The 19,264-nt window shown below is 33.3% G+C and overlaps 1 protein-coding gene across 2 annotated transcripts in view; it reads right to left on the reverse strand.

The window, feature by feature from the left end:
* Positions 1-17,591: 17,591 nt before the first annotated feature.
* The window catches only part of LOC117208518 (lachesin-like), a 105,150-nt gene continuing 103,477 nt past the window's right edge, over positions 17,592-19,264 (reverse strand). For both annotated transcript variants that reach the window (XM_033449716.1, XM_033449717.1), the window contains one exon: positions 17,592-17,939. In XM_033449716.1, coding sequence (XP_033305607.1) covers positions 17,644-17,939 — 296 coding nt within the window. In that variant the 3' untranslated portion in view covers positions 17,592-17,643. The remainder of the gene's footprint in view (positions 17,940-19,264) is intronic.

Raw genomic sequence — 19,264 nt, forward strand, 5'->3', positions numbered from 1 at the left:
CAACTCGTTTTCCGATTTATTATATAACATAGATGATATAAACCAGATATATGATTATCGCAAGAAAAAGTGACAAGTTCACTTTTGTTAAATGTCCTGATTTGTATATTACTTGCTAGCTAAACTAACATATTAAATATAACATAAAATATGACAAATTCGTACTATTATAATGTTTATGGGTATTATAATGTGTAAATACATACAAATATTCATAAACTAGATAATGAGTCCATCAAATTTTAGGTAGAAATTGTGTAATTATTTAATTAGTTTTAACAATTATAATAGTTGTATATATTTAGTTATGAAAGAGAAATTTTAAAGTAGCAATTTAATTGCGAATAAAAATAATCAAGATAATTGTACTTGAAACTGCTGTAATAATAGTTAGTGGGAGGATAAGATTATCGGTACTCCTTTAATAAAACACTCTCTTTCTTATCAAATTTGCCTGAAGGATGTGAATTACTAATGAGCCTGCACAGTCAATCCCCTTTCAAATTATCGTCGGAATATCTTTGAAATAGATGTGACTTTTTGACAGATTAATCAAAGTTGGAACAAGAGCAAGGCATTTGCGTATCTGATGTTCGACCAACACACGAACAAACCGATTTTACATCGGAGATGGAATTCAGAGTAAATGAGATTGAATTTCCAAATGGGAATTCTTCTGGTATTTATCCCAAATTATACGTCGAAAATGATAATTTTCTACGTCTACCAAAAATCTACACGTTTCATTCACGATGAATTTGTATTGATTATGAAATGGATTAACTAATACATAATATGTAACAAAATGTATTTAAACAATTTTTTTCAAGTAATAATTTAAATTTTGAAATTTCATTACAGGTAAGTAGAATGTTTAAAAGATTGATATGAAACAGTTAAAGAAATATATAATAGTAAAATTGTAATAGCGATAAATACCAAAATAACGAACTTTTATTTTGAATGCTCTTTCGTATTAATAATAAATCAATTCCAATGCTATCAAATTCTTTTAATGGATTATAATGTCGGTATTAGTTTCAATAATACAATTAATGTAATTTTTAGAAAAATAGCTGTTTGCCGAAGTATTTCATTTCTCTGATAAACAACTCGTTTGACTCTTGACGTTACAAATATTATGGAAGGATCAGAGATAAAATAACGACTATAAACTAATAATTATGCTCTGATTATCAAATATTGTTTTCTCGTAAATGTATAATTGGACGCTGATTATTCAAATAAGCATGATAGTAACAATTTTCAATAGCTCTTGGTCTCATTTGCTCAGATAAAATTATTATTTCCTATTTCCATATTTTTAGATGCATGTATTTAAGTAGTGAAAAATGAAAAAATTGGAGTTCATAAATTCTTATGGAGATTAAATCTCTATTAAGACAAAGTAAACTATTTCGCCTAGAACAATTAGTCTATGAATAATGTTAAACCGTTCCGTTAACTAATATAATTTAATTCGACCACTAATTAAATTCCAGCTTGTGTCTCCAGAATTCGCCTGAAGTGCTTTGAACGTAGGTAACAGAGTAATAGCCAATTAGTGTTTTTTGACTAGCTCCCTGGTATTTGCATATGTAATAATATGCACGTTATTGCACATTATTGCACGTGTTGATAGTCGCCACATATCTAAACTGACGCGAAGCGTTGTGTATTTTTCAGAGAAGAAGGCGGGTTTTCCCGGCAGTACCGTTACATGACATCTTATTAAATTACTTTTTGGAAATACCAAATTTGTGTAGGAAGTGTTGTTGCTGCCAGGTGAAAAGTGAACGTGCGTTTCGTCCTGGGACTACCGGTGGACTCGTCAGTAAGGCTATGCCCAGTAGTCCCTGCCTTAGACGTAGAGGGAGTCTCGCTAGGTGCGGTATTTGTATCCTGACACCGTATATTCGACCGCTAGCGAGACGGACAGACTCGTTGTCGTCGTAGTAGCCCTCTGGTGTTAGCGGTTGGTACCCGCGGATCGCCCGGGAGGTGTTACGACCGCGTTGATGCCTCGACCTGTCGGCGTCCTGTTGGTACCGATCCGCCACACACATATCACGTTTTCATCGATTGTGAATATGAAACAAACTAAAAATTTGAAAAACTACCTATGCTGTTTATTCCCCTTTGAATTTAAATATTCTAACTGAAAAATTCCTTTCCTCGTCATTTCTGCTATAAGCTTTATTAATAAAGATTCACGTGTTCGTGTTTTTCCTCCTTCTGAATGAACAGATTTCGAAGTTCGTTACTTCCAAAAGTATCCAACACTGCCGATGAACAGAATTTTACTTTTCAAGAAAATATATGAATCAGTATCACACACATCCTACTCCATGAACACGCTAATAGGAAGCAACAGAATTTTCAAATTTCACCATATAAATTGTAAAATAAGTGACGAAAAAAATCCATAGTGAGATAAAATTTCTTTTTTTTCTATGTTCTCTCTCTTCTCCTTCTTCTCCTTCTTTACTTGCCTAATAGTTTTAACGTAAGCACGATGAAAAGTACGTCAAATGGACGCGCCCGCCGACTCGGCATATTTTATTAGAAACAAATATTCATGTCACATATCCGGTGCCGGCTGGTGCCAAGTGTTTGACTGTTACGCCACGTTGCACGTGCGTGAAAGACCCAGCATATCCTTCGACCGTGTTTCAGAGAAGTTTAAAATAATATTGAACGAATTTTTCCTTCCACCTCGTGGAACCTCCTTACGCCTTTCCATTTCATGCATAATGCGTAACCGGATGTTCTTCCCCTTCTCCAGATAAAATTTCTCAGTAGGCCTATTAAATAACATTCAATTTCCGAATCTTACAGTATCTATGCGTATCGAACCGCAGATATTTTTGTTTGAATCTCTTCTCTGGAATCAATTTCATGCCAATCGGAACATATCGTTTCAACTGCACAATCACAGTTTCCTTGCTTCACTGTTGTATTTTGATTTTACATCCGAACTTTGATTTTCCTTCTATTTGCTTTTCCTTTCTTCTAGTACCCGAAACATTCTACCTCAAACCGATTTTCTAAAAAATTTACTTTTTTCGTATAAATAGCTGTGTCACTCCTCTAGCCACGTGATAATAGGACGTATGATTGTAAAAGTGTGGATGTCAAATACAGTGCATTTCTGTTTATAATTTTATATTAATTAATTTCTAGTTTAAACCTGTGGTTCCTTTATTTCTTGAAATTAATCTACAAATATCTATCCCTACAAACATCTTTAAAAGCCAATGGAATTGCTGACAGGGCTTTCTGGGATGTGTAGTTCTCTTGATTTCTAGGAAAATTTCTTGGTTAAGAACTGTTTTATTTGTACGAAGAACACGGAGGAAATGCGCAGACCCAATAATTTCCAAGTTTATAAGAAGTAAATAAGTAAAATGTTTAAGATGAAATTGCAGAAAAGCTATCTTTTCTCAAATTTCGCCGATTTTGAATTACGTTATAAAAATCAACATTATTGAACAACTTTTTCTCCTTAGACATGTGACCGACGATCGGCTTTAGTTTCCGAGATAGCCACAAAATACTGTCGGTATTACTATAGTGAATTCTGCCCATAATTGTACGTCCGTGGTAGCGTATGTTGCCACTGTAATACCGCCGGCTACCAAACTGACGCATACGCTGCCACGGACGCACAGTTGTAAGCAGAATTCATTATAGTGGCACTGACAATTTTTTTGCAAATATCTCGGAAACTAAGTCCGATCGCCAGTTATATGCATAGGAAAAAGTCGATCAAAATATTAAGCTTTACAACGTATTTGAAAATTATTGAAGTCGGAGTGGAGCTAACTTTTCTGCAGTTTTGCCATATTTAATTTATTCAGTGGTTTAATTTATTAGTAGATTAACAAAAAAAAAGAAAAACACTTAAGAAATTTTCCATTAATCTAAGAAACAAATAACTCTTTCACATTAAAAATTTCATTTTGGTTTCGAATACAATGTATTATATCAATGTAAAACATTCGTGGAAATATGCAAGATGTTTCATGTTGAAATTTGTTCTCGATCAATAGATTGCTTCAATTTAAATCGCTTCGTGTTATAAAGGAGAATAACATTGGCAGAGAATTAATTTCGTTTCGTTTTATTTAAAAGTGTCACTTCCTTAGTAGTATTTGTATCCGCAAAGTTTAGTTTCCGCTTTCTGTGAACGTCCACGGAATTTTCTTCACCTCCAAAGATTCGTGTTGCTTGTCTTGCTTTGCTTTACGAGCACGTATTTCACATGTGTATCCGATATCAAATTGCTGGACTGTATCGATCTATCGACAGACGCATATCAAACAGAATGTAAAACCCAGAAAGCGCGTATAAAAATATTTCATTAAATTCAAATGAAAACGATATCTATCATTTTTCTCTGTTACTTCAAGAAGTGCGTTCCTTTTCTCGATAAATATCTCTGTGGAATAAATGTAATATGGAATATAAAATTGATACGTACCTTACGCATATTTTCTTCCATTTGATTTCGTTTCGCTTCATTTCTGATACATATGAATAAACCTGATCAGCTACTACGATTTTATTTTTCCGTTTTATTTTTACTTGTTTTATTCTCTGCTGTTCACCAATCTCACACCGCATTGATATACGCTTAATGTTTACATATATATATGTAAGCGAAAGCTAAACGAATAAAATTACTATTACGCATCTGAAAGTTCCAAATACATTCTCAGTTGTTCGTTACTCACCATCAGGCATCGGACATTCTCTCGGTGTTCAGTTATATCTCATTACTATAATACTGGTATCAATAGATTGATAAAATATAGCACAAAAATTCCTTTCTGTTTCTAAGGAATAGATTTAAGTTACACATCAGTTTTTTTAGATGAAACTATTGAGAAGTTACTTCTTCTCTGGTTTCAATGATTTTTGGATATTTTGTGGAAATCAACATTTTGAACAACTGTTTCCTATACATGTAACACTTGGTCGGTCGTTTCTACAATTCACTACAGTAAATTTTACATGTAGTTGTGTGTTTGTGACAGCACACACGTTAGTATTGGTTACCGATTACCTACTTTTTGTTTATGATATGTACGACAACAATGAAGGTTGTGCGTGCTTAAAGCTCCGTACACAACTGCATATGCGAGACTGCAAGAATGTCCATTATAACTCAATTAAATCAAATTATATCATCAATGTATTGGGTTTGGGTTTCAATTGGAATTTTTTAATCCGCGGGACGGCTGTCAGCGCTCTTGTAAGATATTGACAAATTAATTAGAAAAATGCCAGGCAGCTGAATAATTAATGTTATTTCATGAAATAAGAGAATTGTTATTGTTCCATACAAGCATTGTTGGTCGCCTCCGCTGGATTGAAAAGACCTAACTCCCAATACTTTCATTGATGATATTCATTTTTAATTGAATTATAACAGGTATTTATTACAATCTCGCATTTGTAGTTGCGTACGGAGCTTTATCCGACCTCGCCCTACTTTCGTTTGTATAAGTAAACAGAAGCTGTTACAAACGCTGCCACGGATGCATAATTATAGGCAGAATTCACTGTAGTGGTATCCATAGTTTGTTGCAAATATCTCGAATGCTATGGCCGACCGATTCATATCAGTTACATGTACCAAAATGAAAAGATTGTTCAAAATGTTAAGTTCACAACATATTGAAAAGTCTAAATCGGGAAGAAAGTAACTTTTCTACAATTTCGCAATTTTTTATAATTACAGATATCCTAATCAGATGTGTAACATAAAATAAATAGATAAACAAAATAAACAATTTAATTGACATTAAATATTGTCACAATGCAAAAGGCACACATATTTATCTTGTGAATTAGACAAGAAACAAATGATTAGCAGGATGAGATAGTATCTCGAAGTGGAAAAATTGGTTTTTCTCCATGTTTCAGTTTTGTTTAGTGAATTTCTGTCATTCTTAATTTTATAACTATCCTACTTACTATTTTGCTACTATTCTCTTCTATTACTAATATTCTATATTATCTATTTTGACAAAATATTGTTTAGTGTTACGAGAGGCCTATATCTTACGCAATTACGACCGGAAGGAGTTAATACAATACAGTTTCCTTTACTAGGTAAATCATAGTACAATTACGAACATATTCCTCCGAATAAATTTAATGTTGAAAGATATTATTGCCAGTTATTTTCACCGTATGATATAAAGATCAACTTTTTATTTACAAAATAGCATTAAAATTTTTTAATTTCATCCATTTGTTACAAAATTATAATCGAAATTAACAGTTACCAATTTTTCGCTCCGTTACCTTCATACTTCAACTGCTTTTTTACAATTTTCCCATCATATTGCCGGTAAAAAATTGTGTTTTTATAATTCCTTGGAACCCTAGAATGATGTCCTATAAATATCTTTGGTGCCTGAGCTGCACAAAAATTGATCACCTTCTATTATCCTTCTTTCCCTTACATTCGACTAGCAGTCGTAACGTAATTGTAACCTAATTAGGTGAATACAGCAAGAAGACAAAAGGAAAGAGGTAACGAAATAATCTATATCGTACAGCTTCATATGGGACATACGAAGTATGTCTCTATCTTTATTTCTTCCTGATACTGACTACAATATATGTATTCACAAATATTTACAGGATTCCCTTGCATCATTCTACATCTTTTATACAGAGTTCTGCATTCGTCGATAATTTTTGCCAATTTCCTGGAGAGAAATCGGCCATTACGACACGAGTGGGTATATAAAATTATCGTACACATCTAATATACATACATTGCACTATCAAACTAATAAGAAACCGTACGCTTGCTTGTTTCATTTATACAATCAATTATGTATCTCTTGTTTCCTTTTTTCGCTGACAAATTAACGGATCAGTTATAATTATACGGCCATTATACCTAACAAATGTCATTAATCGGGCATTATTCACGGAATAAATGTTACAGTATAAAGTAATCGAATCTTCATTATCATACCCTATGAAAATTGCGATTGACTCAATTGTTACGTTCGATAAACAGATATCGAGTACAGATAGATACATATCCGAATATTACGTTCATTCTCAGTCAACGGATAGCAAAATACCTGTAATTTCAACGGTCCCAACAAATTATCAAATGCTTCATCTCATACAGTAATTTAATTACTCTACTGCCCGGATTATCAAAATCCTATCAATTTCTTTTTCTTTACCGATAAAAATTTTGTATACGATCTCTGCAACGTTCGCCATCCGTGCAACTTAATCATTACATACGTAATTTCATTGCATTCCATTTCACAAGGGAAACACGAAACAAAGAAAAGTAAATACATACCCTCATTTGCTTCGCGTGTACTTACATACGTATATAAAATTATGCATTTTGTTGGAAAAGAAACTGGAACAAACTGGGGGAAAGAACTCGGACAATATTTAAATACCTCTTTCACTGGGAAGTGTACATAACTATATTCGTCGGGAAGAAAACTCTTCAATATCACGAATGTTTGAACACTGAAAATGTTTTTGCCATCGATGATTTACATTAACTTTATTTTCTTCCTTAAATACATTCGTTCGCTGCATTTATCGTCATATTCGTTATATAGAAAAATGTTAATACATGGAAGCCATGGATTTGCAACGTTCGTCGCGTCGCATCAAGTATTCTCTTTTCTTTTAGCAATAAGTTTCGAAACAACAACCAAAGAAAAATAAGAAAAATTAAACAGAGAGAAGAGACAGAAACCTATGTGTTAACACTAACCTTACCAGGGCCGGTCAAATGACCGGTTTCAAAATTTAAATTAAAATTGTACATTCATTGTTATTTCTTTCTTCTGTAAATACTTATATCAACAAAAATTGAAAAATTGATTAATCAGCTAATATAGGAATTTACATAAAGTTAGACGAACAAAAGAAGTAACCATGAATGTGCAATTTTTAATTAAATTTTGAAGTTGGTCATTTGACCGGGCCTGGTAAGGTTGGTATTAACCAACGAGATACTTGTACAATTCTAGTCGCGCAAAAATTCGCTTCAGACTTCGTAGTCATAAAATAACTTCTCTCTTTCTCTCTCTCTTTCTTTCTTTCTTCTTCGTAAAGATTTTTCCTTTTGCGGGAAAACTAAGGACAAATCCCGCGGCAGGCAACGGGGCCTATTGCAATTAAATTTATAGTCCTCTCTAATATGCGTAAGTACGAATTCACTGTCGTGCCTATGGATAATCCAACAACTGATCAATTAAATATTTCGAAGGAATGGAGAAAATAATAATCAATATAAAAAATAATCAATTGACTGCGATAATGTACATACGACAGATTCTTGTCTAGTGTTATAATCGGAAAAAACGTTTTAAAGCGTCAGCTTTCAGAGATCATCCAGAGTTGACTATGATGTATAAATAATCCTCCTTGACACGGGTTAGACATTACAGATGCCAAGGACGATTCAAAGATCCGGCTCGTGTACTTGTGCGTATGTATATATTACAGGCAAAGATTATTCCAGTATGTATCATACAAAAAGGCTTTCTCCCGATATGTAGTCGGAGAGCCCACTTTATGCCAAATTTCGCAAGACTTATCACCATGGTTATCAACGTTTTTTTAACTTATAATACTTGTCGATGTCTTTGGAAAACAAATTTCCTTACATTCTTTTAGGTTCGTAAGTCTTTGAAGGCGCTAATAGTAAAAAATTTCATTGATTCGATGTATGTATTATGAATTCAAATTATTATTATTATTTTTTTTTATTGTTGTAATTTACATTATTTTGCATATATAAATAAATCAAAGCTGATTAAGAACCTTCGCGCGAAGGTACATACAAATTATATTTTGCATTAAAAGTATCGATTCTAGAACCCATGTTGATTAAACATTTTTTGTGTTTCTTGATGAATACTTGAATCACTTAAACTTCTTGAACTCTTTTTAGACCCTTAGACTCTCAAACTTCTTAGACTTTTTAGACTTACAAACAGTAAAACTAATAGTTTGAATAAAAGTGAAATTCGATTAAGGAATAAAACTCGATTGAACAGAGGCTACTGGGTAATCGATGTCGGTTAGTCTTTATCGATGAAGAAATTCGGATACTGGATCCTCTGATTGTTCGTATTATTTTTGCCTATAACATACATTCTGTTGCTCGTTTGTTTGTTCGCATGCAAACTGCAGAACTACAACGACTTCTATAAATTATATGTACATTCATCTAAATAGAATTTTATTTAATGTAAATTATTCCTCACATGTGCAACATAAACTTATTCTTTGCCCTTTTCTGTTTCTTTACAAAATTCCTTGTTATCGTTTTACTTTTAGTTTAATCATGCAAAATTCACTTACGCGTGGATATTGTCTTCTTTTACAAGAGAATCCAAAAGTAGAGACAGAGCGTGAATGGTCAGACATGAGAATCACTCGATAATCACCTAGAGATACATACAAGTGTTGCTTCGATATGCTACGAGACATTCCTAAAAATAAATACTTACATACGTTCGATCTTTCTTCGTAGACGCTTATAATTACAGAAAAATAAGTCTTCTACGTTTGTAATTGTCGAAGGAAAGATATGTTTAGGAAGATATGTTGGAGTTAAAGCGTGAGTGTAGTTAAAGTGTACGCTCATTGGTAAACGTATGCATTTATTATTTGCATGTAGCGGAGAAACACATGAGAAAACACGTGTTTTACATATAGATAGGATTGTTATACTCGCTTTTAGCACACTGTGTCATGATAAAAAATGCAACACCATGATAAAAGCGAATATTTTTTACAGATACATACGATAAATACACGTTTTAAGATTAAATAACTTTTTAATAATTTTCTTGGTAATATGATCCAAGTATTATCTTATTTTAATTAATTGTAACATGTTGTCAGAAAATGTAATATATTGTGTATATTCGTTGATGATTTGATTAGTGCATACGTCCACTGTGCATCTTTCACTTTAACTATGTGTGTGTATATAAACATAGGAAAGTATAGATGAACGTTGAAAGTGACAGTCCTAATTTCAATACCTAAATAGCAGTAGTGTTGATTTGATTTTTTTGCCTTATTCAAATCATTGGTCGACAGGCGCCAGCGACATGCCAACCAAAGTGGCAAGCTACGAAAATTCCATTCAAGATTATTGTCCTAGGACGGTAAGGGTGAAAAATGTATTGTAATTGTCTCCCTGATCGATAATAGGCATTTATCTTGGTTAACATCGTATTGAACTTCCGTAAACTATTTTGAAGTTATTTACAATTAGGAAATATTGGAGAGGTAGAGATTGAATTTGACAACATTGAGAAACACACTCTTAAAAACACACTATTAAGTAAATGTTGAGAAATTGGTTTAAGTAAATAAATAATTGAAACTCTGTGCAGAAATCTCAAGAAATGATTAAACTGTTGCTCTTTGGCGTACTTTTTAATTATAACATTTATTAGGTATAAAAGGTTTGTACCTTATTTTGTACATAATTCCACGTTTCAATTTATTCGACTTTTACTAATTGTAATAAAAACAAAGATAGACAATATTTGAAAGGAACGTGTAAAATGTAAGTTTTCTTAAATCGAGTGGCAAACAAATCATTCACTCTGGGCGAGCACAGAGACTGTATTTAGGAGCTCTACCTAGAAATATTGTCCTCGATAACAAAAAATCGTCTAAAAATACGTGAACATAACGTCCAGCTTTGAAATATTACGAGCTTCATGTTAATTTCGAGTTTCGAATGAAAAGAAATTTTTTTCACGATGTACATTTACTAAGAAATTATTATTCCCAATTATTTCGTACCGATGTACAAGCTTTCTCCTTAAGCTTTTAATGTCAGAAAACATAAAAAGCGAAATTTCATGAATTTCTTTTTCACGCTATTACATTCGATACAGTAAATCTATCGAATAGAAACCAAACTTCACTCGATTGACTATTAGTTTTTAACGAAAGTAACCGGAAATTCACAAAAACAAACCTCAACTATTTCATATACTTAACACAAGTTAAAGTCCAAAACAAATTTCTAAATGACAAAGCAGGGCGGCGCACCGTGCGCCGTCTTCAGTATTTGCTAAGTGAGTAGATAACGACTTGAGGCGAATTTTATAGAACTTTAAAGATCATCGACCAACCTGTCTGAAAATCTACGAAACCCGCTTTGGAAAGAAAAGGTTTGCACTAGGATAACCACGAACATCCTTGGACACAGGCAAAAGAAAATAAATTGTTAATCGAACGAAAGTAATCGATAATCCTCTAGGACTACTGGGATCAACGTCGATGATTTTCAGCGGGCTGTGATATCCTGTTGACGACGTGCAATGGTGTACAGGCTCGTTCGATGGGCCATATTTCACAAAGCCATTATGCCGGCGCGGGGTAATAATACCGCACAATTACCGTGGATCTCGAGTTCTCGAAAGAAAGGAAATAAAATCAGCATAAAGTGAGCCACCAAATGGTGCCGGCAGACCTTTAATGAAAGTACCAGTGGCGGAGGAGAAGGCGTAAGGAATAGCGGCGCGAAAACCGGGGTAAAGAAGAAGGGGCCGGCCCTTAAATTAATTCGCGATGAATTACGTCCGCACCAGCTGTTCGGACAGTTGTGTTTATTTATGAAGGAACTAAGATCTTCCTCGCGTAGTCCTTAAAGCCGGATTCCGCCTATATAATTCCCTGCGATGACCGAATTCTTTCTCTTCCTTTTAGTCGACACGCCGCGCCACGTTAGCTTTCTTGATGGCTGAACTCATAAACTTGGGGAATTCTTGGGCAGCCTGCAGGGAAATGTATCGTGCAGAAGAACATAGGATAAGGAACTTCCCATTGATGTTATGTTAACATAGAATAGTTTAAAAATGATAATATTTAGAAGATATACCTAGGTGGATTTTTCGGAAATACAGTACCGGTTAACAATTTTGAATCATTTTGTTTTGAATCATTCAATTGTAAAATTTACATGCGTGATATTATACCATTATTACGGAAGAACAATGAACAATGAGTAATAAAAAATATGTTTGATTAACATTGAAAACAAAGCAATTGTTAAAATATTTAGCCTACTTTCGAGTTGTATCAGTCATAAATCCAATAAATATGGTGCGTGTTAACGAGAACAATCCACTTTTACGAATCGTGTCATTACTTTTCCAAAACGCGATATTGCAACGATATAAATTATAAAACAAATCAATTATTAAATGATTTATAAACAAAAGAAGTCAACAAAACAGAATAATAAGTAAATTACGAAAAAATAGCGTTTAAAGAATCAAAAGGGATTATCATGTAAATTTTTAGTCTCATTTGGTAGCTCAGTAAGTTGAAAGTCGTCTCTAACGATATTATGATACTGATTGTGAAATCCTTTTTGAGTACTATCATTTTCTCCTTTACACGGCAATTCATTTTATCTATCTTCAACTTCAAGAAGTAACAGTTTAGTAATATATTTATTTATAATTTAATATAACATTCTTCTTAGAAATGACATTTATAACTACAACAACAAATAAACAAATGATAAATTATCACTTTTTATAAAATAACACAGAGAAATCAAACAATGTATGACATATAATACTTGTAACACGGAACAAAAGTCAATTAACGTACCAATAATTTCTAAGTTTCTCAGTCTCACCCCGTAGTTATCATCCTAGCTGTTAAATGGTAAAAAAGGAAAATTTTTTTAGCGCTATATCATGCAAGTACATATGCATATTATAGTATTAGGAAGCAAAGCGTGTATCATTGCATCTTTTCAATCATGTTCAAATTGTTGTGTAAAAGTGTTCTTAGCCTACTTGTAACCCCTGGTAACGTTTCGATGTTAGCCATGAACCATTTTATTTGAGGGCTTGGGAACTTCTTTAAATCTTCAAGGCGCTGCCTTTAAAAGAAAAAAACGCTTAAACGTTCTAAAAAAATAAATCACTCTAGCGATAGAAATAGCACAGTAGAGAAATACCTACGCAACCTTTCAACGAAGAAATGCTAGCAGCAGTCGCTAATTTAATCGTTCTCGAGGTTCGAGAACCAAAAAATCTGGAGGACATTCATCTATTTAGTAACTGTCGTGTCAGAAGCGTCCGATGACGCGAAGTCATAATCAGACGTTAAACTCGTCACGCTTTAATTCCCGATTACACGATTTTCAGCTAGCTGTACAAGTTCTCTTCCTTCCTACTCTCATTCTTCTTCCTGCTGATACGAAGGGATTAAACCGAACTTTCCCCGTCGATAAATAACAATTAACGAGAGGAAACACGAAAGAAAACGCTATCAACGGTCGAAAATATATACAAAAATATCACGAATATCTTTCTTTTTCACGCTCATTTACCGTTGTCGCCTGTTTCCATTCAACCAAAATCCTTCAGAAAAAGCAGGATTCGCACATTTACAGAAAACACAACACACTCGCTATGTCTCTTCATCTAGAGTTTAGAAGGAATGAACAAACAAACGGAATCCTCGATGAGGTATCGTGCAATCTGTATGAATATAGAAAAGCATTACCAATAAGTTGTCGTCTATAAACTTTTTTATTAGAAATATGCGTAAGCATATATGCATTGTTAGAAGGAGAGAAATTATTGTTCCAAAGGATTATTTTGTAAATGGATCTACGTTATATACGATAACAAAGTTCAGAAAACCTTCGTTTCCAAATGAAAATTTTCATTTTAACTTGCACATACTCATACCTTTTCATTCATCTTTTTGATATGAAAGTTTGCGATACGATTAAACAGTGAATTGGTTCTGAACCGGTTCTATTGACTCGTGATTAATCCATTTACAAAGTTTATGGCAGATGGAAGAGCTCGACTTTAATTCGAAAGATAAAAAAAAAAGAAAATAAAAGATTATTGTAAGTATTGATGGAAAAATCAATTAGTTACGAAAAAGTAAATGTTTTGGTTTTTACCAAAGACGATTACGTGGGAAGACAAATGTACAACAACACTACCTAATCATAACTATTCATATAAATGCTGCACTACCTAAAATAATGTCATTATCCAGTGTATCATATTCCGAAAAGACGTATACGTTTATTTCTAAACGAAGATATAATAACGTTAAATTGACGTAGGTAAATCAACAGATTGCACGTATCTAATCAAGGTTCGACCTGTCGTTCGTGAGCGAGTGTGTGTACATATAGATACACGTATATACGCGATGCCTAAAATCACTTGGTCCGACCGAAAGAATCCGTCCGTTAATTAAAGCATCCGGCTTGGCCAAAATGTTTGATACTCAACGCATAAGAAGCTACCGCCGACAGTGATTAAAAACGGGATACACCCTATTAATACTTGCTGCTTACGAGGTCTACTTACATATACAGATAACTTAGTTACCCTGACGTGTCAATATGCACACACATGTACACGTGCGAGCTTGCGTGTGTATGATACATAGATACGTGTACAAGCATATATACATGCACATAACGCGAATTTATTGCCGTTGAAACTGACATAAGAAGTACACACCTGGCAGTTTGTCTTGCGAATATAACGTATGTGTATCACATGTGTATGCGTGTCTATATGTTGCCAGGATTGTAGATTTTATCTTCTTCTACCCTTCCTTGCTTTGTTTCCTCTTAAATTTCTTATTCTTATATCGTCGTTTCAAACCTTTTCTATTTTGCTAGCTTATTATCATCTTCAAAATTAACAGGATCGTGTCTTTTCATAGCTTTTAGATCAGTCATTATTATCGTATAAATTTAATCAGAGCGTAGAATGACAAGGATTGATAATGGTGATCACGATGAATCTTTAAATTACTCACGATTAAAGTTGTTAAAGTATCAAGATTTTCACAAAGTGTATCGAATTTAAATCAGATGAATTTCTAGAAAACTAATTAGTTAGAAAACTAAACTTTTACACGACTTTTGTGTATTAATTTGATAAGGGAACAGGGATTTGTAGGAAAGAAATTTTTACCTATTAAAAATATCAAATTCTACGAACTAAAAATATTCCAAAAAAATAAATTTTTATGAAATTTTTCGTGTAGGTATGAAACGAGGATATAACTTTTATGTATCCAACAGTTTTATTGAACATTCGCGATGCAGTCGTATCGTGTATTTATGTGTAGCATTCCCTATGGCAGACCTTATAAAAGACTTAAAGTCTCACTTTTTTCTCAACGAGTAAACGAAACAGAATACATATCGATACGAATAATCAAATCGATGCAAACAACATATTCGCATATATCTGTATGTATGATCCTGTTAATATAAATATTTTATCCAGTTTGTTTTCACTCAAAGTACAGCTTTAACATCTCGTTTCATTATACGCTTCCAAATGACGTGTCTCCTTTTCCCTGTTACTTACCTATGTAATACATACATACATATGTGAAACATACTTATATGCTCAAGGTAGATTGTCCACATTTGCATTTATCTCGGACTGTCTACAATTTAGGGTGTAGCTACTTTAATTTCATTCTTTAAGAAACGTTCGAACGACGACGATCTTAAAAAGCAGAATGCAAGCCATGTTTATAGTACAGAATACATTATACCACTCACGTAAAAATACAAGTTCCGTGGTCCGTTCGTAAACTTCTAGTCACGTAAAAGTTAAGCGATATTTTATAATAGGAAATATCTTTTCTCAATTTCACGAATCTTTCTTTATAGGAGATAAATCTTCAGAAATTTTCAAGTACCAAAAACAAGAAAATTTTTTAGATTTTTCTCTAAAATGTAAATCACGGATTTCACACATCTGCACGTATCAAAGCGTCATTTTTTGAATAACAGTCTCCATTTCGCAGCACTTTGGGATACTTAGACTTATTTATTTGAATTTGTATGAATAAAATATTTAATTGCAAAAAAAGAATAAACTAAAGGAAACTACCCCTTTCAATTTTAGGATACGAAACGTATCATTTTATATTAAAGTTTACTTACATAGAAGTGACTATTGATTACAGAAATATTAGAACATAGTCCAATTATAGACATATTTAAGAAATAATTTATCAGTTATCAATTAAAATAAAACGTTTAATGGTGGTTTCATATCCCAAAGTCTTTAGGATTTTCTAATACCATCATAAAACTATTAATTGCTCTTATAACTAATTACAAAAGATGTTTTCAAACAAATAGGTGGCTACTAGAATTATCTGCTACTCCCACAAAACACGTCTATTGTAAAAGGAGATACTATACAGTATGAACCTCATGACAGAAATGTCATGGGACATAAAGCACATTATATATGTATATGCACATTTTGATGAATTTATAGGTGTTCCGTCACACCCGATTTTTATGATTTTTTAATATCTTAGAGGAATCAACATTTTAAACATTTTTTTCCTATACATATAACCGTCGATCTGACATAGTTTACGAGACATTCGCAAACAACTGCAGGTACCACTACAATTTCTACCTATAATAGTGTGTCTATCGCAACGATGCATAAGTTGCCGGCCACCGTCCGCTTATCTTCTGTTTATGAACGAGGAGTAGCAAGGTTAAAGGCCTTGTGTACAACATGCATATGCAACGCTGCAAGAAATGTTTTGTTATAACTTATAACTCAATTAAAAGTGAATATCGTCAATATATTACGTCTAGGTTCGAGTGAATTAATAACGATTGTTTGATTTCATAAAATAGTATCAATTATTCACTCGCCTATTACTATTATAATTAATTTGTTATTATTTCACGCAAGCGTTGTCCGGCCATCTCCCAATGACCAGATTAAAAAAAACTAAACCAGATCAAAACCTAAACCCAATAAATTGATAATATTCATTTTTAAGTGAATTATTATAGACACTTCTTACAGCCTCACATATGCAGTTGTGCACAAGGCCTTTAAGCTCGCCCGACTTCCGTATATAAACAGAAGATACACGACCGGCAACCAATGCTGCCACGGATTTATAACTATAGGCAGAAATACATCGTAGTAGTATCTACAGATTTTTGCTAGGAAACTATAAATATAAATATCTCGGAAACTAAACGAGACCGATGGTTACATATAGGGAAAAATTTTCAAAATATTGAACTTTACAACATATTAAAAAATCGTTAAAATCGGAGAGGACAAAACGATTCTACAAGTTCACCCACATTTTTTTTATAATTTGAGCATTAAATTCAAAATTATTAATTGTTCGATGAATAAAACTTACGCTACTACTGATATCTCCTTTTCTTTATAAGACATTTTTTTCGAAGATAGAATCTTAATATAAATTCGTTTAATGTCTTGAAAGGTTTTTCATTCAAATCTCCCAATTTCCAAATCCTGTTCCTATACGTTGCAATGCGTACAATCTCATTTTAATCCAAATCCTTCCCTCGCTTCACCGATTCGCCAAAATCAATTCATTTTTGCTCTCTTATCATTAAAATTACAATGTAAGAATAAGTCACTGAGGAAAGTGAATACGTGCTTGGTCTGCACAAAATTAATGTAAAATAAAGCGTATCGTACATCAATCCTTTCTTACATTATTAATATATCAATATGTCTATATCTAATAACAGCAGATTTTCCAAACCTTTATCTGCCTGTCTATTCACTGACATCTCTCACAAGCAATGATCAGCATTAGAATGATGAGGAGATCAGAGGCTCGTCGACGATGATTTGCGTTAGAATTGGCGCTGATTGTTGGCCTCTTCTTACCGATTCTTACGGTCGGCACTGGAGTTGCAACCGATGGATATCCTACGTGTCCACTGATCGTATTGTCTACGGATAGAGGTTTGTTCTCCATTTTCTCGATTTCTGCCGAACCATAGACAGTCTCATCCTCTTCATCGTAAAAAGATGGCCGAGCAACTGTTTGAGTTTTTGTAGGCCCTGAAATTTCTGAAATAAATACCAGAAAAGGCATTTAATTTTAGTTACTTTTTTTAGAAGATAATATTGAAAGGAAAAAATTGTTCTAATCTCCTTTAAATTTTATCAAATTGTAAGAGCTTACAATTCTTAGAATGAAAAATTCTGGTACATTTTTAAAAATAATGTATACACTGAAAAATTGTCTAGAAGGAGTAAATGGAATAAGATTTATCTTTCCTCGAATGATAAATTTATGCTTTCAACTCTTACCATGCCTTTTCTTCCATATTTAAACTCATACAAAAAAATCACTCAAATATTATTGTTATTTACGACAGTCAACAACAGGGCTTTGATATTTTTATTATTAATATTCCTAATACTTGATGTACGTAGAAAGCTTACAGCAAATTTTTCCTTTGACGTGATCGATAAGGATCGTGGAGAATTAGGTATTGAACTTGGTTCTTATCTTTCCATCGGAGATTTTGTACGTGATGATAAAAATACATCGAATTGTTGTTATTTAGAGATACCCATTTCATCGACAAAAAAAACTTTAATAAGAAATCAATAATTTTCATGAGGAAATTAAGAACAAAGTCGATGTAAAGTGTGATCGTGGATAAACAAAATATTTTTGTAGTTGATTAATTACAGAGAAAACCAAAATTTTGGGAAGGGCTGGCAAGAAGAAGAAAACATTTCGATTAGATGAAATTCTTAACAAACTTTGACTAATCAAAGTTCTAGTCATACTTTTCGTGACATACATCATAGTTTTCTCGTTTACCTTCCCTTTTGCAGCCTGTATGGTAAAATCGCCAGCATCTTTCACGAGGTAAGGAATTAGTTTACATGAAAGATTTCTCCCAAAATTATCTTATTATGTACAAAAAGTTGGTAACGATTTTGACAGTTGATACTTTCCGTTAGAATAGGAAGAGAGAGGAGAGAAAATATTTTCGACGCATTAAGAATGGTGGCAGTGAATAATCGACGATGCTCTCACGAGAAAGAAGAATGTGCACACTGCAGTACGCTGTGTGATAAGTAAAGTAGTAGGTAAATTCCTGCGTCAGGGAACAACATTGATTCCTAAAACGCGAGAGGCTCTCGTGACGATTTACGGAGGACACGAGCGTGTGACCGAAGTGAACCAAAGTGCACGGGCTGCTCGTGATTCCCCTGAGTCTGACTCTGACCCGATTGGGAAATCCTCAGGATCGTATGCGAGAAGATAAGGATTGACCAAAAGAAGCCGAATGCTGCCAGGGAGTAAATCCTCTGAAGGATTCCGTGACAAAGTGAGGATGCCTGTAAACGCGAGCGTGTTTGAAACGTGCGAAACA

This window comes from Bombus bifarius, unplaced genomic scaffold (assembly GCF_011952205.1).
Source record: "Bombus bifarius isolate JDL3187 unplaced genomic scaffold, Bbif_JDL3187 scf7180000008138, whole genome shotgun sequence".
NCBI classification, from domain to species: Eukaryota; Metazoa; Arthropoda; class Insecta; order Hymenoptera; family Apidae; genus Bombus; species Bombus bifarius.